This window comes from Callithrix jacchus, chromosome 1, assembly GCF_049354715.1.
Source record: "Callithrix jacchus isolate 240 chromosome 1, calJac240_pri, whole genome shotgun sequence".
In the NCBI taxonomy this organism is placed as follows: domain Eukaryota; kingdom Metazoa; phylum Chordata; class Mammalia; order Primates; family Cebidae; genus Callithrix; species Callithrix jacchus.
Window position 1 is genome coordinate 106,098,956 of NC_133502.1, and position 26,290 is coordinate 106,125,245.

The 26,290-nt window shown below is 34.8% G+C and overlaps 1 protein-coding gene across 7 annotated transcripts in view; it reads left to right on the forward strand.

Moving 5' to 3' along the window:
• Positions 1-26,290, forward strand: part of LOC144581922 (intermembrane lipid transfer protein VPS13A) — a 237,895-nt gene that overhangs the window by 42,780 nt on the left and 168,825 nt on the right. For all 7 annotated transcript variants that reach the window (XR_013533366.1, XM_078367850.1, XM_078367836.1 and 4 more), the window contains 10 exons: positions 622-793; positions 1,866-1,928; positions 2,409-2,541; positions 3,308-3,402; positions 4,017-4,159; positions 14,202-14,391; positions 14,471-14,585; positions 20,923-21,059; positions 23,393-23,525; positions 25,570-25,687. Coding sequence is in view for 6 of the 7 variants with exons in the window: in XM_078367850.1 (XP_078223976.1) it covers positions 622-793; positions 1,866-1,928; positions 2,409-2,541; positions 3,308-3,402; positions 4,017-4,159; positions 14,202-14,391; positions 14,471-14,585; positions 20,923-21,059; positions 23,393-23,525; positions 25,570-25,687 (1,299 nt within the window). In the remaining variant the exon portion in view is untranslated. The remainder of the gene's footprint in view (positions 1-621; positions 794-1,865; positions 1,929-2,408; positions 2,542-3,307; positions 3,403-4,016; positions 4,160-14,201; positions 14,392-14,470; positions 14,586-20,922; positions 21,060-23,392; positions 23,526-25,569; positions 25,688-26,290) is intronic.

Genomic DNA, 26,290 nt, shown 5'->3' on the forward strand with positions numbered 1-26,290 from the left:
AGGGATTCTTCCTAACACAATTTACAGTTTGAGATACTAGAATACCGTGGTTTTTATTTACTGTAGATGGATCAATATATTTAGAATTACTACAGAAACAAATCCTGCTTTGCTTTCTTGCATTGTCTCTCCCCCACCCCCATCTCATCTTCCCTATGAGATACAGTGAACCAATATTATTAAACCTGTATTTTAAAACCTAAAAATGTTATGGCGTCTATGCAGGATAATCCCATTTTAAAACTCAAAAGTCTTATTATTTCAGTTTTTAAGCTATTCCCTAGTTTTAGAGGTTACAATTACTCTTTCAGTTGACTATTTTAGTTATTATTCAGATGACTAAAATATTATTTGCCAATTATTGCCTTAATAGTTCTTGTGTAGAACTATATTTAACAAAATGGAGTGATTTTGCATATTTTCACTCTAGGAAAGGGGAAAGATTAATATTGAATGGATTATTAATGCAAACTGGGTTGGGTAAAAAGGAAGTACTCAGATAATATATCATTTTCCTAATCTTTGTATTATAGTTATGTATGTTGTTAGAGTAGAAACAATGTCTGCTATGTTTCGTACTGTAGATGTGAGGATGTTAAATGTTTTTCTTTTTTTAACTAGGTGGGCTTATGCTATACATGGTGTTCTTGAAGTAAATGTTTGCCCCAGATTACGGATGTGGTCATGGAACCATATTAGAAAACATAGGCAGAAAATGAAACAATATAAAGAACTGTATAAAAAAAAGTTAACAAGTAAGAAGCCACCTGGTGAACTTCTTGTGTCTTTGGAGGTTAGCATTTAAAAACAAATTGTTGAATGTTTTGTATTACAGAACTAAGTCCTTAGTGGTCTTTAATGACTGATACTTCCTGTCTTTCACTCTAATTTCTATTGACCTTTTCATCTCTTTTACTTAGACATTTTTGTACTTCTTAACTTCAGCTGGATAATACAAGATTTGTTGAAATTCTGTGAGCTTTTGAAATTTGAGATTATTCTCAACCTGAAGGAATTTGGATTCATGCAAATAGTAACTTGAAACTTCTGATCATTGTGCCATTTATTTATTTATTTATTTACGAATGAGAGGAAGTCTCCCTCTGTCCCCCAGGCTGGAATGCAGTGGTGTGTTCTTGGCTCGCCACAACCTCCGCCTCCCAGGTTCAAGAGATTCTCCTGCGTTAGCCTCCTGAGTAGCTGGGATTACAGGCATGTGCCACCATGCCCGGCTAGTTTTTGTATTTTTAGTAGAGATGGGGTTTCACCTTGTTGGTAAGGCTGGTCTTGAACTTGTGACCTTTTGATCCGCCCGTATCAGCCTCCCAAGGTGCTGGGATTACAGGCGAGAGCCAGTGTGCCCAGCCCATTATGTCATTTTTAACCTTAAAAGTCTAGTGTTTGTTACATTGATTCCCACTTCTCTGTATTGGTTTCAAAGCCTTTTATGTGTCACCACTGCATTTTCCTATGTTACCATCTGACTATGCACTAATTCAGTGTTTCCTGTCCTCTCTATATTTAATGCCTATTCTTACAGCCACATCTGTGCTCATAAAGGAAGACTCACCTGCCTTCCTTTATCTTTCTACCCACTCAATTCTACTCATCCCTGAAGTTGTTCTACTTAAGACTTAGGATTTTGTTTTTCAAAAAATGACTCCCTAATTTACTCATTTCTATGCTGATATTTGTTCAGGCATTGCTTCCCAGAATGTAACATACGTATTATATTGCTGAATGTTCTGTTGTTTGCTTCCTATTATATCTTTTCTTTGTTGCAGCAGTTTGACAGATTATGTGCTTAAATTATTTATGTAAAGTTAGTTTTATAAAGTTAACACATTTTTGTTTTTATTTTTCAGGAGTTGGAGAAAACCTTGGATGTCTTTAATATTACTATAGCTAGACAGCAGGCAGAAGTTGAGGTAATTCTAGGCTTTTCAATTAATAAAAATATAATTGAATTCCATATAGATATGAGAGATGTGATATTATTAATCTTTTGCTGTTGTAACATATAGTTTCTGAAAAATGGTTCAGTATGCTTTTCAGAATTATAAGAAAATTATTTAATAATTTTGCCATATACGTATAAATCAGACAGATTTCTAGGGGAAAAAATCTTTCTAAAAAATTGGGCTTTTCAGATGTTCAGTTATGAAGGTAAAAAGCCAATTTATCTTTTTTTCAATCATCATTTCTTAAAGGATGGTGGAGAAACTATGTGGTACTCCTAAATTCTTATGTTTCACTAGTGTTGCAGTTACTGTGTTCTGTTATTAGTGTGTATATTGTTTACATTCATTTTGCTGAAGGAGATCAGTTCTCCAAATGTCTTGCTTATATTTGTTTCAGTTGCTAAATAAAGGATAATTTGTCATTTATTTAAAATTTATTCATTTTAGGTAAAGAAAGCTGGATACAAAATTTACAAAGAAGGAGTAAAAGATCCAGAGGATAATAAAGGGTGGTTTGGCTGGCTATGGTCATGGTCAGAACAAAAAACTAATGAACAGCAACCGGATGTTAAACCTGGAAGTACGTCCATTTCATTTTACAGTGTAGTTTATCACTGGGTGTCAAAATAAAGTTTTGCAATTTTTTTGTCTAATTAAAGTGTATTGAAGTATATTTATGTAGTTATGTATAACGTTATTGCAAATAAAACTATTAAAACATTGAACATGTATTAGTTTAGAAATAAATAATTTAAAAAATCTTTCTAGTGCTTACAAAAGAGCTTTATGCCCAGAGTATTTAGTGAATGCATAAAGCCCAGTAATAAATAAATAAATATTCCAAAGCGGTCTCCATTGTAAATTTTCATTGAAGTTGTTTCTTGGAAAGATTTTTGATTTTTAACCAAAAGCCTAAAAGTATAGCTTTTAGTGACTTAGGTATATGTTTTAGATCTATCACTTATTAGCAGTGTGTCTCCGGCAAGTTATTAAGGTGCACTAAACCTCAGTTTTAACATCTGTATCATGAGAGAAAATTACAATACTAATACTACCGAGTTTTTGTACTAAATGTGTTGATTAGCACAGTGTTATTAATTGCCTAATATAGTTAGCCATTTTTGAGCTCTTGCTTAATATTATAAATTACTGTTGCTACATTTATGTATTTAGCAATTTATATTTTGGATAATTACTTGTAAAAATTGCCTGCCCCATTCAAACAGTCAGTGTTTATAATTTCTTCAAAGCATTCAAGAAAGTGAATTCACATTTTTGAAAGATAAATTGTGTTAATTTTATATTGTTTTTATTAAGAACATAAAGCACTTCTTTATGATTTGTAGTTCTTGAAGAAATGTTGACACCTGAAGAAAAAGCCTTACTCTATGAAGCAATTGGGTATAGTGAAACAGCAGTTGATCCAACTTTGCCAAAAACAGTAAGATATTTTCTTGACTTATACCTTAGAATTCATTAATTTATTTAGAGATAGGAACTCACTCTGTTACGCAGGCTGGACTGCCGTGGTGTGATCTCTGCTGCCAGCTTTAACCTGGCCTCAAGCAATCCTCTCACCTCAGCCTCCTGAGTAGCTGAGACCTCAGGCATGTGCCCTAATGCTGGCTAATTTTTGTATTTTTAAAATAGAGCTGGGGTTTTACCATGTTGCTGATGTTGGTTGTGAACTGCTGAGCTCAAGCAATATGCCTGCCTCAACTTCCCAATGTGCTGGGGTTATAGCCGTGAACTACTCTGCCTAACCTTATACTTTGGAATTTAATGTTACATATGTCTATTTTTAATCCTTTCAAAAATATATGTTACTGACTTGTTCTGTGATCTTTTTGTGGTTCTATAATTGCATTTATTTTATTTCTAAGGTAGGGCTAAATGTTGTCTTTTTGTGGTGTTAAGGTGATGACTCGAGATAAAATACTGTTCTTAAAGTATTTGGTGGTTTTTGAAATGAATGGACTATAAGAATAAGATGTATTTGTTATGTTTATAAATATATATAATTTTTTTCATTTTATTCTTCTGAACATACCCTAGTTTGAAGCCTTGAAGTTTTTTGTCCACTTGAAAAGTATGTCTGTTGTTCTAAGAGAAAATCATCAAAAAGCGGAACTGTTAGATATTGTAATAGAAGAATTTAGCACCTTAATTGTGCAAAGACCAGGAGCACAAGCAATAAAGTAAGTATTAATTTATTTTCTTTTATCATATATGAAAAAGCTTCACTGTGTCCTTGTATATTAGGTCAGAATCCTGGTCTTTTGCAAAGAACACTATAGTTTAATGTACCTTTTTGTGGTTTCAGGAAACTTAGGGGTTTTTTTTTTAAATTATTAAAATAATGCATGTTCAGTAGAAAACCACATGTCAGTGAAACATAGGGCATTCAAGAATAATACAAAAATGATCAGCAACTGCACTACACAAGAAGAAACAGCATTAACAATGTGGTTTTTATCTGGGAGTGTTTAGTTTGTTTTTTAAAAATAGCTTTCAGATGTAATTCACATACCATGCAATTCATCCGTTTAAAGTATATGACTCATTGATTTTTTACAACTGTATTATATAGTAATTTCACATTGATATATTTACAAAGTTGTTCAGCCACCATTACTGTATTAGTCTGTTTTCACATTGCTAATGAAAACTTACCGAAGATATGGAAGAGAAAGAGGTCTAATTGGACTAACAGTTCCACATGGCTGGGGAGGCCTCAGAATCATGGTGGGAGGCAAAAGGCACCTCTTCCATAGTGGTGGCAGGAGAAAATGAGGAAGATGCAAAAGCAGAAACCCCTGATAAAACCATCAGATCTTGTGAGACATATTCGCTACCATGAGAACAATATGGGAAGCCAGTCCTGTGATTCAAATCATCTTCCACCAGGTCCCTCCCACAACATGTGGGAATTATGGGAATACAATTCAAGATGAGATTTGAGTTTGGACACAGAGCCAAACCATATCAACCGCTATCTAATTCCAGAACTTTTCTTTTCCCTTTTTTTTATAAATTCATTTTCTTTTTCTTTTTTTGAGACAGGGTCTCACTCTGTTGCACAGGCTAGAGTACTGTGTCAGGATCTTGGCTCACTGCAGCCTCTGCTTCCTGGGCTCAGGCTGTTCTCCAGCTTCAGCCTCCTGAGTAGCCATGACTGCAGGCATGAGCCACCAACACACTGCTAATTTTTGGAATTTTTGTAGAGATGGGGTTTCTCTATGTTGCCTAGGCTGGTCTCGAACTTGTGAGTTCAGAGCAATTTGTCAGCCTTAGTCTCCTGAAGTGCTGGGAATATAGGCATGATTCACTGTGTCCTGTTCATTCCAGAATATTTTAACAACCCCCAAAGAAACCCTGTGTAACCATTAGCAGTCACTCCCCAGTGCCCCCTTACCCAGCCACTGGCAACAACGAGTTGTTTCTATTTGAAAGGATTTGTCCATTTTGGACATTTCATATGAATGTAGTTATACAATGTATGTGGTCTTTTCTGTTTGGCTTTGTTCAGTTAGCATGATATTTTCAGGGTTCATCCTGTTGTTGCATGAACCAGTACTTTGTTCCTTTTTATTGCCTAGTAATCTGTAGTATGGGTACACTGCATTTTGTTTATCCATTTAACTGTTGAAAATATTTAGGTTATTTCTTCTTTTTGGCTATTCTGAATATTGGTGCCATGGATAGTCATGAGTAATATTTTGTTTGAAGGTGGGTTTTAAATTTCTTGGGTATATATATACCTGGAGTGGAACTGCTGCCTCATATGCTAATCTGTTTAACCTTTTGAGGAACTTCAAGCTGTTTCCTGAAGCAGCTTCACCATTACATTTTCATCAATAGTGTATGATGTTTCCAGTTTCTTCATATTCTCATCAGTACTTGTTATTATGTGTTCTTTTGATTATAACCATTCTAGTGAGTATGAAATGGTATCTTGCTGTGGTTTTGATTTGCATTTTCCTGATGGCTAAGGATTTTGAGCTTCTTCTTTTTTGTGCGTATTGGCCTTTTAATGTGTATATCTTCTTTCGAGAAATGTCTATTAAATTTCTTTTCTTATTTTATATTAGGTTGTCTTTTTATTATTGAGTTGTAAGAGTTCTTTATATATTCTTTATACAAATCTCTTATTAGATAAACAATTTTCAGTTTTTTCTCCCACTGTTTTCTTTTTATTTTTCTTAAAGGTGAAGTCAAATTTTATTTACTTTAGTTATACATGCTTTTCATTATACCTCAGAAAACTTTGCCTATTCCAGTGGTACCAATATATACTCCTATATATTCTTTTTTTATTTTAGAATTTATGCTATTTCCTCTTAAACATAGGTTTATGATCCATTTTGAGTTAATGTTAGTGTATGGTGTGAGGTGGAGGGTTCACCTTCATTCTTTTTCATGAGATTATTCAGTTGTCCTAGCTCCATTTGTTGAAAAAACTATTCTTTCCCCATTGAATGATCTTGGCAGCCTTGTCAAAGTTTATGAGTTGACCATAAATGTAAGGATTTATTTCTAGACTCTTAATTCTAATTCCATTGATCTATTTGTCTAGCCTTATGCCAGCACCTTGCTATCTTAATTATGGTAGCCTTATAATAGAACTTAACCAGAAAGTATGAGTCTTCCAGTTTTGTTTTTTTGTTTTAGCTGTCCTGATTTCCTTAAATTTCTGTGTAAATTTTAAGGTTATCTTGTTCATTTCTGCAAAAAAATAAGCTCAGATTTGATAAAGATTGTGTTGAATTCATGGTGGATCAGTATGAGGTGTACTGAACAAATTATTCAGTACAAATTATTTAGCTACTCATCTAAACAGTATTAAGTCTTCTAATCCATGCACTTTGGATATCTTTTCATTTATTTAGATATTTTTAAAATTTGAACAATGTTTTGTAGTTTTCAGATACAGTCCACCCCTTAGGTTAAATTTAATTGCAAGTATTTTATTGTTTTTGTTGGTATTATACATGGAATTGTTTTCTTAATTTCATTTTGGATTATTACATATGTATAGAAATACAGTTGAGTTTTGTATACTGCACCTGTACCCTGCAATCTTGATGAACTTGTTTTATTAGTTCCATGACTTTTTTTAGTTGATTCCTTAGAATTTTTTATATACATGATTATATAATCTGCAAATATAGTTTTACTTCTTCCTTTCCAATATGGATGCCTTTTCTTTAATTTTCTTGCCTAACTGCCCTGGCTGGAACTTGCAGTAGTGTCTTGAATAGAAATGATGAGAGTGGGCTTCTCTTCTTGTTTCTGTTCTTAGAGGGAAGTGTTGATTCTTTCACCGTTAAGATGTTAGATGTGATATAGGTGTGGTCAGCATCATTTTATAGGCCCATCAGCAATGTATATGGAATCATATTTTTTATATCATTCCCAACACTTGTTATTTTCTTATTTTTTTTTTTAAATTATAGCCATCCTTATTGGTGTGAAATGTAGTATCATATTGTGGTTTTGATTTGAATTTCCTTAATGACTACTGATGTTGAGCATCTTTTCATATGGATATTGGCCCTTTGTATATATTTATTGGGTCTATTTGTTAATTGAGTTATTTTTAATTTGTTGATGAGTTATAAGAATTCTTTTTTTTTTTTTTGAGACGGAGTCTCACTGTGTCACCAGGCTGGAATGCAGTGGGCGTGATCTCGGCTCACTGCAACCTCCACCTTCCGGGGTCAAGCGATTCTTTTGCTGCAGCCTCTGGAATAGCTGGGACTACAGGCATGCGCCACCCTGCCCAGCTAATTTTTGTATTTTTAGTAGAGACGGGGTTTCACCATGTTGGCCAGGATGGTCTTGATCTCTTGACCTCATGATCCGCCTGCCTCGGCCTCCCAAAGTACTGGGATTACAGGTATGAGCCACCACATCCGGCCAAAAATTCTTTTGTATTCTGGATACTAAACCCTCACCAGGTACGTGATTTGCAAATATTTCCTTCCATTCTTTATCTTGTCATTTCACTTCGTTGACACTGTCCTTTGATGTATAAAAGTTTTTAATTTTGAAGCTCTCTTTGTCCAGTTTTATATTTTGTTGTTCATGCTTTTGATGTCATATCTCAGAAGATTCACCTAAGCCAAGATTATAAAAGTCTAATCCATTATTTTCTTCTAAGAGTTTTATACTTGTCTCTTACATATAACTTTATGATCCGTGTTGAGGTAATATTTGTATATGACATAAGGAACTCAGTACAACTCATTTTATTTGCATTTGGATATCCTGGTGTCCCTTCTTACTTGTGGAAGATGCTATTCGTTCCTTAATGAACACTCTTTGTATCGTTGTTGAAAATCAATTAGCCATAGATATATGGCTTTATTTTTGGACTTTTTTTTTTTTGAGACGGAGTTTCGCTGTTGTTACCCAGACTGGAGTGCAATGGCACGATCTCCGCTCACCGCAACCTCCACCTTCTCAATTCAAGCAGTTCTCCTACCTCAGCCTCCTGAGTAGCTGGGACCACAGGTGCGCACCACCATGCCCAGCTAATTTTTGTATTTTTAGTAGAGATGGGGTTTCACCTTGTTGACCAGGATGGTCTCGATCTCTTGACCTCATGATCCACCCGCCTCGGCCTCCCAAAGTGCTGGGATTATAGGCATGAGCCACCACTCCCGGCCTTGGACTTTTAATTCTATTTAATTTTTATTCTAGACTTCCACTATGTTTATCATTATGCCAATATCGTACTGTTTTGATTACTGTAGACTTTTAGTAAATTTTGAAATTGGGAAGTGTCTTTCCAATTTTGTTCTGCTCTTTCAAGAATGTTTTAGCTATTCAAGGGTTGCTTGCAAGACTTTATGAATTTGAGGATTCACTTTTCCATTTCTGGAAAATGTCTCTTTGAAATTTGATAGGGATTGCATTCAGTATGTAGATTGCTTTTGGTAGTATTGCCATAATAACAGTATTAAGTCTTCTGTGAACATGGGATATCTTTACATTTTAATAAATGCTAAATAGATGCTTTTTCTATTTTTTTAAGAGTTTGAGAAGGATTGTTATTCTGATTTAAATATTTGTAGAATTCACCAGTGAAGCCATTTGGTTCTTATATTAGTATGTTCTTCTGCTCCTAATAAAAACATACCCGAGACTGGGTAATTTATAAAGGAGAGAGGTTTAATTGACTCATAGTTCAGTATGGCTGGGGTGGCTTCACAATCATGGCAGAAGGCAAATGAGGAGCAAAGTCATGTCTTACATAGAGGCAGGCAAGAGAGAGCTTGTGCAGGGGAGCTCCCCTTTATAAAACCATGAGGTCTTGTGAGACTTACTCACTATCATGAGAACAGCACTGGAAAGACCTACCTTCTTGATTCATTTACCTACAATTGAGTCTCTCCCACCACATGGGAATGGCTACAGTTCAAGATGAGATTTGGATGGGAACACAGCCAAATCATATCAGCTGAACTCTTCTTTGTTGAGAGTTTTTGAGTATACATTTACTCCTTACTAGTTATAGGTTTTACTATAAGTAAGTTTAAAAGGTGATGGTAAGTTTTACTATAGTAAAGTTTTAATGATAGTTTATAGGTTTATAAGTAGGGTCTAAAAGTTACAGTAAAATTTACTATAGACTTTTAAGGTTATAGAAAGGTTTTACTTCCTGTTATCTAATTTTCTTCTTGACCCTTTCCTCTTGAGGCAGTTTTTGAAATTTGTATATTTCTAGGAATTTGTTCGTTTCTGTATCTATTTTCTTGCTATTATTCTCTGCAGTACTTTTGTAGTACTTTCCTTGGTACTATTCTTTGCAGTACTTTGTAGTACTTTTTGTTCCTCTATGGTGTGTTATAATGCCTCCACTTTGATTTCCGATGATAGATATTTGCATCTTTGGTGATTTTTTTTTTCTCACTTCAGGTAAAGGTTTGTTAAGTATGTTAACCTTTTCAAAGTGGTAACTTTAATTTTCTTTCATTCTCTCTGGTGTTTCTGTTTTCTCTATTTCATTTGTCTCCACTCTGATATGTATTATTTTATTCATACTGCGAACTTGGGGTTTAATTTGCTCTTCTCTTTGGAGTTTGTTAAAGTGTAATATGAGGTTATTGATTTGATAATCTTTCTTTTTTAATGTAGGCATTTACGGATAAAAATTTCCCTATGAGAACTGCTTTGGATACATTTTGTATGTTTTGTAATACTTTGTTTGATTTGCATTCATTTCAAGATATTTTCTGATTTCTGTTGCATTTTTTTTAATCTGTTGATTGGTTAAGTGTTTAATTTCCACATAATTGTGAATTTTTCAGTTTTTCTTTTGTTGAGTTGTAATTTGATTCCGTTGTTGTTGGAGAAGATGCTTGGTGTAATTCTTTTCTTACTAAATTTATTGAGATTTGTTTCGTGACCTAACATTTGATCTGTTCTGGAGAATGAATGTTCCATGTGCTTGCACTTGAGAAGAATGTATTTTGCTGCTGTTGGGTAGAGTAGTCCATATCTGTTACATGTAGTTGGTTTATAATGTTGTTCAGGTTCTCTGTTACTTTCTTGTTCCTCTGTCTAGATGTTCCTCATTTAAAGTAGGATATTGAAATTTCTTAGGAATTTGTGAGCTATTTATTTCTCCCTTTAATTCTGTCAAGGTGTGATTCCTATATTTCAGGGACTTTGTTTGGTGTATGCATGTTTATAATTGTTATATCTTTGATGAATTGACCCTTTCAATCAAAATATAATGACCTTTTTCTCTTGTCACAGTTTTCTGTTGAAAGATATTTAAGTTAATTAATTAATTAATTTAGATACAGGGTCTTGCTTTGCCACCCAGGTTTGAGTGCAGTGGTGCAGTCGTAGCCTCACTGTAGCCTTGAATTCCTGGGCTCAAGTGATCTTCTCTTCACAGCCTCCCAAGTAGCTGGGATTAATGGTGTGAGCAACCGTACCGGCTAAGTATTATTTTATATGTTAGTATAACCACCCAGCTCTCTTCTGGTTACCAGTTACATGGAATATCTTTTTTCATTCTTTCACTTTCAATGCATATGTTTCTTTGAACATAAAGTGAGTCTCTTTTAGGCAGTATGCCTATGGTCCCTGACTTAGGCTAGGTATATTAAATGCATTTTGACTTGGGATATTTTCTATGGATTTATTGGGAAATAATGTGTCATAAGTCGAGGAGGATCTGTATTGTTGTATCATGTTTTTTCACCCATTCTGCTAATCTCTATCTTTCCTTTGATAAGTTTAATTTCATTTACATTTCACGTGTTTCCTGGTAGGCAAGAAGTTCTGCCATTTTGCTATTTGTTTATTGTACGTCTTATGCCTGCTATAATCTCAGTTTCTCAGTACTGTCTTCTTAGTGTTTGTTAATTTTTTTGGAGTATATATTTTTATTTCTTCCTAATTTCTTTTTCCAAACATACTTTAGTCATTTTGTTGAGAGCTACCATAGGGATTACAGTTAACATTTCGAAGGTAAGGCAGTCAAATTTGAATTGACACTAACTTAACTTCAATAGTGTATGAATACTCCTATGCAGCTCCATTTTTTTCTCTTTATGTTATCATTTTCACAAATTACTGCTTTACGTAAGTGTGTCCATTAGCCTAGGTTTCTATTTGTTTTTACGTATTTGTCTTTAAATAATAGAGGAATTAAAAAAAGGAGTTAAAAACATGTTACTAATTTTTTAATTTGCTTATGTAGTTACCATTGCAAGAGTTGTTTACTTATTTGTGTGTCTTCAAATTACTAATATCCTCGCATTGTAGCCTTTAGGATTCTCTTTAGCCTTTCTTGTAGGGCCAGTCTACTAATGACAGACTCAGTTTTTGTTCCTCTGGACTGTGTTCATTTTTCCTTCGTGTTAGAATGATAGTTTTGTCAGATACAGATTTCTTGGTTGACTTGTTTTCCATTTAGCACTTTAAGTACATTATCTTGCTGCCTCTTGGACCGCATGGTTTTCGAGGAGAAATTAGCTGTTAATCTTTTAAGTGTCTCGCATATGTGATGAGTTGCTTCTGTCTTGCTGCTTTCAAGATTTTCCTTGTTTTGGCTTTTAACGGTTGAATGATAATATGTCTCTGTGTGAGTGTCCGAGTTTATCCTGATTAGAGGTCTTTGAGCTTCTTGGATGTATAAATTTGTGTTCTTTATCACATTTGAGAAGTTTTTTGCCATTATTTCTTCCAGTGTTTTTAATGTCTTTTTCTTTTTCTCCTGTCTCCCACTTTAGGCACTGTTCATTGTTCTTCATTATTCTTTATGCTCCTCAGACTCAGTAATTTCAGTTGTCCTGTCTTCTAGTTTGGTGGTTCCTTCTTTGGGCTGCTTATATCCTCTGTTAAACCTCTTTATATAGATGGTTCCCAAATCATGATTATTCAGCTTACAATTTTTTGACTGTAGAATGATATGGAAAGTGATCCATATTTAGTAGAAATCTTACTTTGAGTACCCATACAATCACTGTTTTTCACTTTTCAGTACAGTACTCAATAAATTACATAAGATGTTCAACATTTTATTGTAAAATAGGCCTTGTGTTAGATGACTTTGCCCAACTGTAGGCTAATTTAAATATTCTAAGTACATTTAAGGTAGGCTAGGCTAGGCTATGATGCTTGGTAGGCTAGGTGTGTCAAATGCATTTTAAACTTACGGCATATTCAACTTAAAATGATTTTATTGGGACATAACCCCATTATAAGTCAAGGAGCATCTGTAGTGAATTTTTCATAGTGGCTGTTGTATTTTTCACTTTCAGGATCTCTATTTGGCTCTTTTAAATAATTTCTACCTATTTAAATTCTGTGTTCAAATGTTATTTTCCTGTTTTTTTTTTTTTTTTTTAGTTTTTGAATGTAAGATAGCTTATTTAAGATCTTGGTTTAGTGAACATCATGTCTAGTCTTCCCTTTTCTGTGTATGCTTTGTATATTTTTTTGTTTAAAATGTTTTGAGTGGTATAATATGGTAATTATGGAAATTAGATGTCCCCCTCTTTCCATGGTTTGTTATTGTTGATTATTGAAGGACATAGTTTTCCATTTGTTTACCTACTGTAGTGGTTAGAATTGTGTCCTCCAAAACATTATGTCAATTTCTAATTCCCAGTACCTGGAAATACAGTCTTATTTGGAAATAGTCTTTGCAGATATAATCAAGTTAAGATGAGTTCATGCAGTATTAGTGTTTATCCTAATTGAAAGAGAAATTTGGACACAGACTCAGAAAATAAGACAGACTAGAGAAGACAATTTGAAGATAGATATAAAGGGGAGAATCACATGTGTTGATATCTTCTTAGCTGCACCCACATTAATGTAGATTTCCAGTAACATGGTGTGGGATTAGAGGTGGGAGATGATCATAGCTCAGATTCCACAGGCTCTCCCTGTTCTTATCAAGTTTTAGTAGATTTTCTTGAATAAAAGTTTTTCTTTTTGCTGTTTGCCCTTAGATCAATTTCCAGAGATTTTGTAATTTTCATCAGTTCTTTTCCTGTTTGGTTTGCTGGGCAGAAAGTTTGTTGAGCTCCTCACATAGCCATTCTAGAAATCCTGCCCGATTTTTGGTTTTTAAATGTTTATTTTATTGTTTTATTTTTTTAAGACAGTATCTCACTCTGTCTTCCAGGCTGGAGGGCAGTGGCACGATCTCGGCTCACTGCAACCTCCACCTCCCCAGTTCAAGCGAATCTCCTGCCTCAGCCTTCCAAGTAGCTGGGACTACAGGTGCATTCCCCGATGCCTGGCTAATTTTTGTATTTTTAGCAGAGACGGGGTTTCACCGTGTTGGCCAGGTTGGTCTTCGACTCCTGACCTCAAGTGATCCAACCTGTCTCGACCTCGCAAAATGCTGGAATTGTAGGTGTGAGCCACACGTCTGGCTTTTATATGTTTATTTTTATTTTTAGAAGAAAACATGTTTATAGAGGTGTGTTAAATGTGCAAAACTTTTCAATTTTACAGTGACTAAGCATTGTAGATTTACTGTTACTTTAATTTTAGCTTATCACTTTTTACATAGAAATCAACACATAGGATTCTTTGTGAATTAATGTATATCCGTTTAGAGGAATTATTGTATATCTTTGATGTAAATGGACCGGAGTCAGAAATGCAAAGTGAAGTTGTCTTCATTAATTTATTTTACTCATTTCAATTTTTAAAATTCTTTACAATTTTTCTGATTACTTTTGTTCTATTTTTTAAATGCAGATTTGAAACTAAAATAGATTCATTTCATATTACCGGCTTACCAGATAATTCAAAAAAACCCCGCCTCCTGTCTTCATTGGATGATGCAATGTCACTGTTCCAAATTACATTTGAGATAAATCCAATAGATGAAACTGTTACTCAGAGGTGTATCATAGAAGCTGAACCTTTAGAAATCATATATGATGCAGTAAGCATTTTTTAAATTACTAAGTTTCAATAAAATTTGGTTTGCTTTGATTTTGTGTTAATGATGTTTATTTTAACAGAGGACAGTGAATAGTATAGTGGAATTCTTCAGACCTCCAAAAGAGGTACATCTAGCACAGCTCACTTCAGCAACTTTGACAAAACTTGAAGAATTTCGCAATAAGACAGCAACAGGTAAATGCCCATGTTGATATTGGTGAATTAAATACTGTATCCTATATTAAACTCTTATTTATGGTAAAATGTTTTTATTAAAGTTTATTTTAAATGTATCATATTTCTAGACTGGTTATAGTTTAACAGAAACCAATTTAGTACTTTTATGTTTAAAGGCAGATAAAACAATAATCATTTTTTACACTCAGAAAGTTTATACCTAGTAACCACATTCAAATTAATTGCAAAATTTTGCTTAGGACTCTTGGATCTGTATTTATGACAAAAAGTAGCCTCTTAATTTCCTTTCTTAGAATGCATTCCAGATTTTGATACATTAGCCTCATGGAAAAAAACAAGTTTTAGCCTTTTTTATTCTCTAGGAGAGTTTGAATAAGTTCAGTTATTATTTCTTTCTTAAATATTTGGCAGAGCTTAACGGTAAAACCATTTGGTATTGGGGATTTCTTTGTAGGAAAGTTTAAGATTACAGATTGAACTTTTTGATTGAATAGTTGACCATAGAGATTATCTGTATGATTTTAATGCTTTGTAATTGGTTGGGACTTGTTTTCTGCCTCAATATATGATATTTAAAAAAATGTTCCTTATATGCTAAAAAGCCTGTCTTTTTCATATCTATACCTTTTCATTAGGTATTGATTGTAAATCATGTACTTCAAATTTTTTGTATACTTACTGGATTTTTTTTTCTCGTTTCATGACTGTTATGACAGTTATTAAGAGAAATACATGAAAAATGCCTCATTATCAATGTAGATGTTTTATTGCTAATAGATCTGTCAGTTTGTTTAAAAAAATAATTTTGACTGGGCACGGTGGCACGCGCCTATAATCCTAGCACTTTGGGAGGCCGAGGCGGGTGGATCGCCTGAGGTCAGGAGTTTGAGACCAGCTTGGGCAACACGGCAAAACCCCGTATTTACTAAAAATGCAAAAATTAGCCAGGCGTGGTGGTGGGTGCCTGTAATCCCAGCCACTTGGGAGGATGAGGCAGAAGAACTGCTTGAACCCAGAAGGCAGAAGTTGCAGTGAACTGAGATGGTGCCACCGCACTCCAGCCTGAGCAACAGAGCGAGACTCTGCCTCATAAATAAATAAATAAATAAGTAAATTTTAAGGCTGTCTTTAAGTACATGCAGGAATAAATTATTTTTCCTCCTATAAACCAAATATTTTATCTGTATAAAGTTGGCCACCTATATTTTTAATACTTTTATTATTCCCTTTGTACTTTTAAAATTTTATTTCATTTTTGGTCTGATATCAGTATGAAGTACAAGGTTTATTTTGGTTAGAATTTGCCTGGTATATGTTTTTTGTCATATTCTTACTTTTTCCATATATGTTTTCAGATGTGTCATGTCAACAACATGTAATAGGATTTTTTCCAATCTAGATTTATGATCTTTTTTTTATTTATGTCTCCTGTTTGCATTAATTAATTTATCTAGGCTTATGTCTAACATCTTATTTTGTGCTTTTCAATTTGGCTTTCCTTTGGCTAAATTCTAGGATACCTTCCTTGCCCCTTTCCTACAATCTATTATCAAGAAGTTAAATATTTTCTATGTCTTTTTATTTTAGAAATTATAGTAATTTAGAAATTTTAGAAATTTATTTTTGTAAAAATATAAATTTAATGAAAAATTAAATACTGTCCTGGTGATTATATGGACTTTAATATACTTGAACTTTATATACCAACCCTGTATACTATTTTTTTACTTAAAAAAACTTTATGGGACTTTATGTATGTAGTTCATGGTAATTTAGAATTACTTATGCATTTACTACCTTCTTTGCTCTTGATTTCTCTTATAGCTTACACTTTTTATCTGATTTTATTTTCGTTCTGTTTGAAGTTCATTTGTTTTTGTTTTTGTTTTGAGATGGAGTCTCACTGTGTTGCCCAGGCTGAAGTGCAGTGGCGTCATCTCAGCTCACTGCAACCTCGACCTCCTGGGTTCAAGGGATTCTTCTGCCTCAGCCTCCCAAGTAGCTGGGATTACAGGCACCCACCACCACACCCTTTTTAAAAAAAATTTTAGTAGAGATGGGGTTTCACCATGTTGGCCAGGCTGGTCTTGAACTCCTGACCTCAGGTGATCCACCCGCCTCGGCCTTCCAATGTGCTAGAATTACAGGCGTGAGCCACTGTGCCTGGCCTGGAAGTTCATTTATATACTTCCCTTGTAAATAGCAAATCAGTTTTTTATTTTTTTGAGACAGAGTCTTACTGTGTCGCCCTGGCTGAGTACAGTGGCACAATCTCGGCTCACTGCAACCTCTGCCTCCCAGGTTCAAGCAATTCTTGTGCCTCAGCCTTCTGAATAGCTGGGATTACAGGGGTGCAGCACCACGCCTGGCTAATTTTTGTATATTTAGTAGAGATGGGATCACCATGATCGCCATGATGGGCAGTCTGGTCTCGAACTGATGTCCTCAGGTCATCTACCTCTGTTGGCTTCCCAAAGTACTGGGATTACAGGCAAGATCTCTCCCATGCCCGGTTGCATCATATTATTGTGGTGCTGAAAAAGTTTTAGATCTTAGAACATTTTGATTTTGGATTTTCAGGTTAGGGATGCTCAGCTTGTTATTTTCCCCCTCCTTTCTAGGAACTCAAGATCTTGCAGATCTTTTTGTTGTCAAGTATGGCATGAACTTACAGGACCTGCTCAACTAGTTATCCTTTGTCTCTGGCAGGAAAACAGATGTGGTCATTTGCTAAAACTCTTCTTTCAGAGTACAAGGTTCTCTGATAGGACTTTAGTTATTTCATTTATTTTCTCATTTAAATGTGTATCAAGAGCCTAATCTATATGTCAGACAATGTGGTAGGTTTTAGGGAGTGTGGCAATGCTCAGAATGGATGTAGTTTTCGCCTATTGATGGTTGTTATGCTCTTAAGGATAGGACAAATATGGAACTAAGAGCAATCTACTGGAAAATTTTGATTAATGCTGTATGGGTCTAATCAGGGGAGAAAAACCGCACAGTGATTTTGATAGGTAAATTTAATATAATGAATTATTAACTGTAATGAGGTATTGTTTTGTTACTCCAAAGAGTAATTTCAAAGAATATAACAAGAGGCCAGGGCACAGTGGCTTATACTTGTAATCCCAGAGCTTTTGGTGGCCAAGAGGGGAGCAACACTTAAGGTTAGGAGTTGATCAGCCTGGACAACATAGTGAGACTCTGTCCTTCAAGAAAATTACAAAATTAGTCAGGTTTGCTGGCATGTACCTATCGTCCCAGCTACTTGGCATATTGAGACTGGAGGATCGCTTGAGCCCAGGAGGCTGCAGTGAGCTGTGATAGCAACTCCTACATTATAACCTAAGTGACAGAGTGAGGTGCTGTCTCCAAAATTACATGTATTTAAGAAGAGTGGTTATAAGGAGTATAGAATTGAGATAGCATTTCCTAGGAAGAGGTCTCTCTCTTCCCTGAGAATTGAAGAACCTTGTTGGAGAAGGAACCTCTGTGAGTCATTGAATGGCAGAAAAGACATTGCTGGTAATCTGCTCTCTAAAAGTTTCTGGAAATCCACCCTCTGAGGTGAAAAGGAAAAATATTCATGGGGCCATGTCTCACTGTACTTGTTCTGCTGTGAAACCACCTGCGGAGGGCTCTAGGGGCAGAATACTGGCTTTTGAGGGCTGTCAGCCCTTGTGCATGGCATGCGTTGTGTTGGAGAAAGGCACAGTGTTGCAAGATATTGCTAAGCGAGTATACTGGAACCAGGAAGCAAAATTCTTTTCTCTTGCAGTGTCTCTCCTGTGTTCTTTATCTACTTCAGTGCTAGTTGGCAAAGGAAAATCATTTAAAGAGCTCAGATCTATTTTCACAGAGCAGACAAGTGGGTGAATTTAGAGCTGAGTGAGGAAGCGATTTCTATAATCAGCCCAAATGCCATGAAGGAAATGAAAATGATACATTCTCCAATTTAGTTGGTGGTGGTGTCAGAGAAGATCTCTGAAAATTTAACATTAAGACCAGATATCTATTATATGTAGGATCCACACTGTATAAGAAAGAACCTTCAAGATGTTGGTCAACTGTGAAGAGCTTAACTTAGCAAACAACTGGGTGAATTTGGAAGTTGTAGAAAGCTGAGTTTTTTTGGGTTCTAATGTAGTGAGAGGAGAGTGGAGGGATGTTAAGGGTGCATACTCTTAATTATGGAAACATGAAAGTCATATTAAGCAGTTAAGATTTGTTGTAAGTGCAATGGAAAATTGGGGAGAGACCCAATAAACTTAAATTCAGAGTAAAATACTCCCCACTCCCTTCCATTAAAAACAACTTAAATCATTGTGCCCTGGCATCAAGAAAGGCTTTGTTGAAACTGAGGCTTATGGTAGAACTTCCAAGGAGTACCAAAACTGAGATTTGTAGAGGCCAGAATATGTGAGGAATCCTTAGACTAGAGATGGAAATGAAGGTAGAGAAATGCTTAGCAGGTAGACTCTGGAGAATCTTGAATGTCAGATTGACCTTTCTGGAGGTTTCTTGTTACTTTAGTAAAATCATGTCAGCTGTGTTTGAATCCATATCATTTGGAGAAAAAGAATGAATAACTGTTTGAGTCAGTTCTGCTCTTCAGTTTCAGGCTAATTGGATTATCTTCAGAATTTTTGATGATCTGTCCATCTGTTCTCAAACCTCTATCTCACCTCACCTCCCATCCTCATTTTAAGATATTGAATTTTTTTCTTTCAGGCTATGGGAAATGCCGAGGTTTTTTTTTCCTCTAGAGTCTTGCTTGGGATACCTGGGCAAGGCCATTGGAATCCCTTAAAGATGACACAGTTTTGATAACAGTTTCTCATATTTCAAGGAAGAGCTGTCTCAGACATAATTCATTTGTGTTATTTTTATAAAAGAATACTGGAGGCAGTATAATTTGTAAAGAAAAGAGGTTTATTTGCTTCATGGTTCTGCAGGCTCTACAAGAAGCATGACGCCAACATCTGCTTTTGGTGAGGGTTTCAGGATACTTGCACTCATGGCAGAAAGGGATGGGGAGCTAACGTGTGCAGAGATCACATGGCAAGAGAAAGGAAGGAGGTGCCAGGCTCTTTTAAACAACAAAATCTAACTTATAAAACGAGAACTCACTCATTACCATGAGGACAATACCAAGCCATTTGTGAGGACTCTGCCCCCATGACCCAGACACCTCTTGTTAGGGTCCCACGTCCAACATTAAAAATCAGATGTCAACATGAGTTTTGGAGGGGTGAAATACTAAACGGTAGCACAGACTTAGGTTATTTATTTTCTATTTAAAACAGAAGATATTTTATTCTTTTCTCTGTTGGCTTATATATCTAGCTGATTATGTGTTGGCACTTGACACCTGCTCAGTGTCTGCTTTTAAGCTTTAAAATTGTATATATATTTTATTTGTAATTTTAATTTAAGTACATTAAATTTTTTTACATATTCTTTAATTTGAACACGTATTCCCTAATAATAAATTCTTAACTTTAAAGGTTATATTAAAATATACTGACCTGCCTACGTATGTCTGTGTGTGTGTATGTGTGTGTGTGTGCGTGTGAAAATGTGCCTTTTTGTTTGACTGTCAGATCTTCTTAAAATTTGAAAGTTAAGTATCTTTACTCAAGCTGATTTGATGGCTACTCATATAATTTTTTCTTCAAGAAAATGTTCTCATCTCATATGAAACAATTTGTTTACATTTAAAAGCTGATGCTGAACTTAGGGACATAAACTAGATTAATTTGGTATATTAATCACATGCAAGTTAATGAGGTAAATTTATTAGACTAAAAAACTCGAAGTGAATGAAGGAACTAAGGAATGGGAAACTGGTTTGTTGCCTTTTCTGGTTTACGTATGATTTTATTGAAGATGATTTAATAATCCAGGATTTTTTATATTCTCAAAATAGTATTAAGATTAATTATTATTATTCTGTATGGTAAATGTAGCTATATGAAGTTTATGAATTGAGAAGTATCTATGTAGATTCTAAGAGTTGTTGTGAATGTTTTGTGCCACTTAAACTTTTTTTTTGGTCTGTGTCTTTCTTTCCAATTTTACCAAAATTGAATTTATAAGTTAAAAAATTTTTTTTGAGGAATCGTCCAATTTTATACGCTGTTATATTTAATTAGGAGTGCATACATTGGGCAAATATTTTAAATTTTATGTTGGAAGTATTTTGCTGAGTTCATTTTAAAGTTAATACTTATTTCACATTAAGATTGTTTTATCAGTTCATATATTTAGTGGTTCTCTATTTCTTGAGTAATTTGTGAAAAGTATGCATTGCAAAGATGTAAATTTTTTGCAGGTCTACTGTATATTATTGAAACACAGAAAGTTCTTGATCTCAAAATTAATTTGAAGGCTTCCTATATTATTGTCCCACAAGATGGAATTTTTAGTCCTACATCAAATCTGCTTCTTTTGGATCTTGGTCATCTAAAGGTATATACTAATAATATTTGACTTATGATACAGCATTTAGGGTGTTTCTTTGTTTAAGATGTAGTTTGTTTTGTCTAGTTTGATTTATTGCTTTTTTCCCTAGATTTATGGTAGACAAGTAAGGTTTGAGAAATCTTCCTTTCTAATAAATAAAGTGAAGTCTCAATTAGGCAGTATTCCTGTACTTCTGAAAACAAAATGACTAAACTCTGCAGTTCAGGTTTGAATCTAAGACTGATTGATTGATTGGAGACAGAGTCTCACTCTGTTACCCAGGCTGGAATGCAGTGCTGCAACCTTGGCTTACTGCAACCTCTGCCTCCTGGGTTCAAGTGATTGTTGGATCTCAGCGTCCTGAGTAGCTGGGACTACAGGTACTTGCCACCATACCGGGCTAATTTTTGTATTTTTAGTAGAGATGTGATTTTACTATGTTGCTCAGGCTAGTCTCGAACTCCTGTACTCAAGTGATCCGCTTGCATTGGCCTCCGTAAGTGCTGGGATTACTGGCATGAGCCACCGTGCCTGGCCTAAGATTTATATTTATAGAATTTGAGAGTTGTACTTGAGAAGCGTCTTTCTTTTTCAACTTAAATCTGTTACTTGATCATGTAAAGTACATAGAATGAGAGAGAATTCCGGAAACAAATATGTCTTCATCTTTCTGAAATTTTTTTGCGTATAAAACTGTATTGATATTTTAGTATTTGTATTAAATAATTCTAAATTGAGAGATGATCTTCTGTTTACCTAAGTCATTTCCCTTTTTTTCTAATTATGTACTTTTTTCTTTCCAAATTTTCAGTAGAGAATAAATGTTTTTGCTGTATTCCAGAATCTGGACTCTTGACTGTAGTACCCACTAGCCAACCACATGTGGTTATTTGAATTAATTAGAATGAAATAAAATTAAAATTTAGTTTCTTAGTGGCATTAGCCACATTTCAGAGTTTAATAGTCAGAAGTGGCTACTGTATTTTTATTTTGTATTTGAGACATAGTGTCATTCTGTTGTCCAGGCTGTAATACAGTGGGTTGATTTCAACCCACTGCAACCTCTGCCTCCCAAGTTCAAGTGATTCTCGTGCCTCAGCCTCCAAGTAGCTGGGATTTCAGGCATGTGCCACCACGCCCAGCCAGTTTTTGTATTTTTAGTAGAGATGGGGTTTCGCCATGTTGGTCAGGCTGGTCTTGAGCTTGTGACTTCATGTGATCCGCTGGCGTTCGTCTCCCAAAGTGCTGTGATTACAGGCATGAGCCACCATGCAGGCCTGTATTTGACAGCATTGATATAGAACATTTCCATCCTTGTAGAAGTTCTATTGGACAGCATTGTTGTAAATCATTAAATATAGAGGAATATCTATAACAATTTAAAGAACTGAGAGAGGTTGACAATATTAGATTGCTTTTCCTGGCCACCTAACACATACACGCCTGTCCTTGATACTGACATCTTCGCTTATCCTATTTTTAAAAATTCTGCATTTGTTAATTATGTAAACACCCACTGGGTATGTATTTATCATAAAATGTATATAGCTTATTATTCACATTTGAATTTTATTCAGTTGTTTCAAGGGCAGTGTGGTATAATAGAAAGAGCATGAGGTTAGGAGTAAGGATGTCTAATTTTGTGACTTTAGGCAATTTGCTTAACCTGTTATCTAAAATTTATTACCTTTCAAACAGAGCTAATAATTTTTTGAGTGTTTACTTCACATGAGCTATATAGTGGGGAAAAAAATGTAAAAATATATACTTGTGCACACATGTATTTTTATGAGTAAGATCTTTATGTACTGTTGTGGAGTCATCTCCAGGATGTTTAAGTACCTCTCACAGTATGCCAAGAAGGGAGAGATACAAATATAACTTGCCTGGTATTGCATAAATGACAGAGTTGGAACTAAAATTCAGCTATCCTATTTAATTCTGGACTCTTCCTTCTTGTTATAAAGCTGTATCAGTATTTGTCATCATGCCATAGAAACATTTTAAAAGCTAAATTTGTCTCTTGATCTTACTCTTAATGAGAAGGCCTCTTATCACATTTAAAAAATTTGTAGACGTATTATTCTTCAGGACCATCTTGGTTTCTTTCTTTTAATGTAAGTAAATGGGAAATATATCCTAATTTATAAAATTTATCTCTGGCCTTCTTACTATATATCTCATGGATGAGGACCTTTCTGATATTCTTATTATGTACGCTTACTTGTGAGTTTATCCTCTCCTACTAACATTTTGTATTATAGGTCTAAAAGTTAAAAACTTAATACTTACATTTTGAAGTATTTCGCATAGTCTAAACTATTAAAATTAACTTGAAGGTGACAAGTAAAAGTCGTTCCGAATTACCAGATGTGAAGCAAGGTGAGGCCAATCTTGAAGAGATAATGGATATAGCTTATGATTCCTTTGATGTTCAGCTTACAAGCATACAGCTGCTTTACAGTAGAGTTGGTGAGTGTAAAATGCATTATTTGTTGATTGATTTTGTTGAAGTAATTAATTAGGTTTGTAGACACTTTGAAGACCTTCCTTTTAAATGTGTTAGAACTTCTATATTTTTGAATTAGAAATGATGGTAAATATCGTCTAGTGGTTCTCCACCAGGAACAGTTTTGCCTCCTCAAGAGACATTGGTCAATATCTGGAGACATTTTTGGTTGTCACAGAGCATGAGTGGTACTCCTAGCACCTAGTGGGTGAAGGCGTGGGATACTACTAAGCATCCTACGGTGTATGGCTGGTCCCTCACAGCAAATCTCAGTAGGTTTAGAAATAGTGATCTAGAAAACACTACTGTAGTGTTTTCTAGCCTTTGAACAAAGTTGGCCGATATTGAAAATGATACTGGTATTACTACATAGTTGGATAACCAGGAGGCGTTGCTCAGGGCCAGAAGTAAGCAGCCTAGGGGCTCTGACAGCATAGACAGCCATGCAAAAGACTGACTAGGGTCACTTTCCTAGGCATACCTATCTCATTCACTGTGGTATACCGATCAGTCTAAATCTCTGATTTAGAGCTAGTTTTTAGGATGAAGTCAAAGCCAGAAATTCACTAGACAAGAGCCATTTAAGTAGAGAGAGACCCCAGACCCATTCGGTTTTCTTTTTGTTTTGTCATACTGCTTTTGAATCCCTAGAGTGTTAGTGAACATACAGATAATTCAGTAAAGTTTAATCTGTCGAAGAGATCTATATGTAAAGATCTGTATGTTTGTATGTGGTCAGATTTTAATTACCCGAACTAACCAATAGAAGGAGAAACAATCAGAAGCCAAAGTAGTTGTTGTCAAAATTGTTAATTTGTATCGGAGTGAAACATTTTATTTATTTAATTATATTTGCTTCAGAATAGTGAACGTAGTTTCTATTTTTACCATATTCTAATTGTGGTGAAGAAAACCCAAAGGTATAGTGGGTGGGGAAAGTATGTTATTTTTAGAAGTCCACTGATTCTTTTTCAGGAAATAAGTTATTGGGTTTGGTTTTCCTTGCCTGGGATTTCATCTGACTCACAGAATGATTAGGTGCAAATGAGATAGTATATATGAAAATGCATTATAATTACTGAGATTCCATTAATCTTGTTAGGAATTTTTGAAGTTACTTCTTTCTGATTAAACCTATTTTAGAAAATCTGAACAATTCAGAAACCAAAAGGATAAACCTTTATCTTAATTGCTTAGGCAAGAACACTGTTGATATTTTGTAGCATATCCTTTTAGTGTGTTTTTCAGTGTACGTGCCTGTGAATATATGAGATGTGCTTGTATGGTATTTTTATTAGAGGTATTTGTGAATGTATTTTTTTTTACACGATTCATAGTTTTATATCCAGATATTTTTTCTTTTACCAGTATTATTTTGGACACTCGAACTCATGTTTTTTATTGTCTGTATTGTGTTCTATGGCTGTGCTCTCAGTTATTTAGCCATTCCCTTATGGAACATTTAGGCTTGTAACTCTGCAGTAAGTGTTGCCGGGGGTAGGGGGGTAAGTGGGGGTGGGAGGTTGTCACATGTTAGTAGACCTCGATGTAAACTTCAGTTTTGTCACTAGCAGATTCATCATAGGCAAGTTATAAATTGTTTTGAGTGTCAGTTTTCTAAAGTGGGATTATTATACATCATTTTGAGAATTAACGTTTAGACATTACCTAGAAGAGTAGAAATTATAAATCTTGAATAAATGGTAGCTTTTATTAGTTACTGTTAAAGAACCTCATTTTAAATTACCTTTTGTATTATTGCCTTACTGCCATGTTACTTTTTTGGGTAAGGTATGTGGTTGGTGTAGTGATAGTCAGTGAATGTACAGTAGATTCGATAACCTACTGATTGTATGTAACTGGGAATGTGATATTAAGATGACCTAGATATGTAGGGATTTTCTCGTATAATGGAATGTGTGATTATGAAGTATTAATAGTGATTTTAGGTTTGGTGTGTTATTCCTATTATAGTTATGTTAAACATGAACCATTTTCTCTACTTAGGTGACAATTGGAGAGAAGCACGAAAACTCAATGTGTCTACCCAGCATATTTTGGTACCCATGCACTTCAATTTGGAACTGTCTAAGGCCATGGTTTTCATGGATGTAAGGATGCCCAAGTATGTATTGTGTGTTTCATGTGATTGTGAACTTTCTGGGTGATTCTGTAGCTAGGGAAATACCATACTTAATTGACTCTTTCTTGTGTATGTGTAATATCTGTATAAAATTGACCGTTTTGACCGTTTTTTAAGAGTATAGTTTATTGTCATTAGGTTCATTCGTGTTGTTGTGCCGCCATCAGCACCATTCATTTCCAGAACTGTTTCTCTTCCAAACTGAAACTATATACCCAATTAAACAATAATACCCTATTTCATCCTGCACCCAGCCCCTGACAACAACCATTATATCTTCTGCCTTTATGAATTTGACTACTTTAGGTACCTCATGTAAGTGGAAGCATAGAAAAGTAGATTTTTTTGTGCCTGGGTTTCTTCACTTAGCATAATGTCTTCAAGATTCATCCATGTTGGAGCTTATGTCAGAATTCCATTAAGGCTGATTAATAATTCTTGTATGTATATATTAGATTTTACTTATTCATCCTTCAGTGGATGTTTGTGTTGTTAATGCTGTTTGGCTCTTGTAATAATGCTGCTGTGTACAAATATCTGCCTAAGTCCCTGATTTCAGTATTTTTGGGTATATACTCAAGTAGA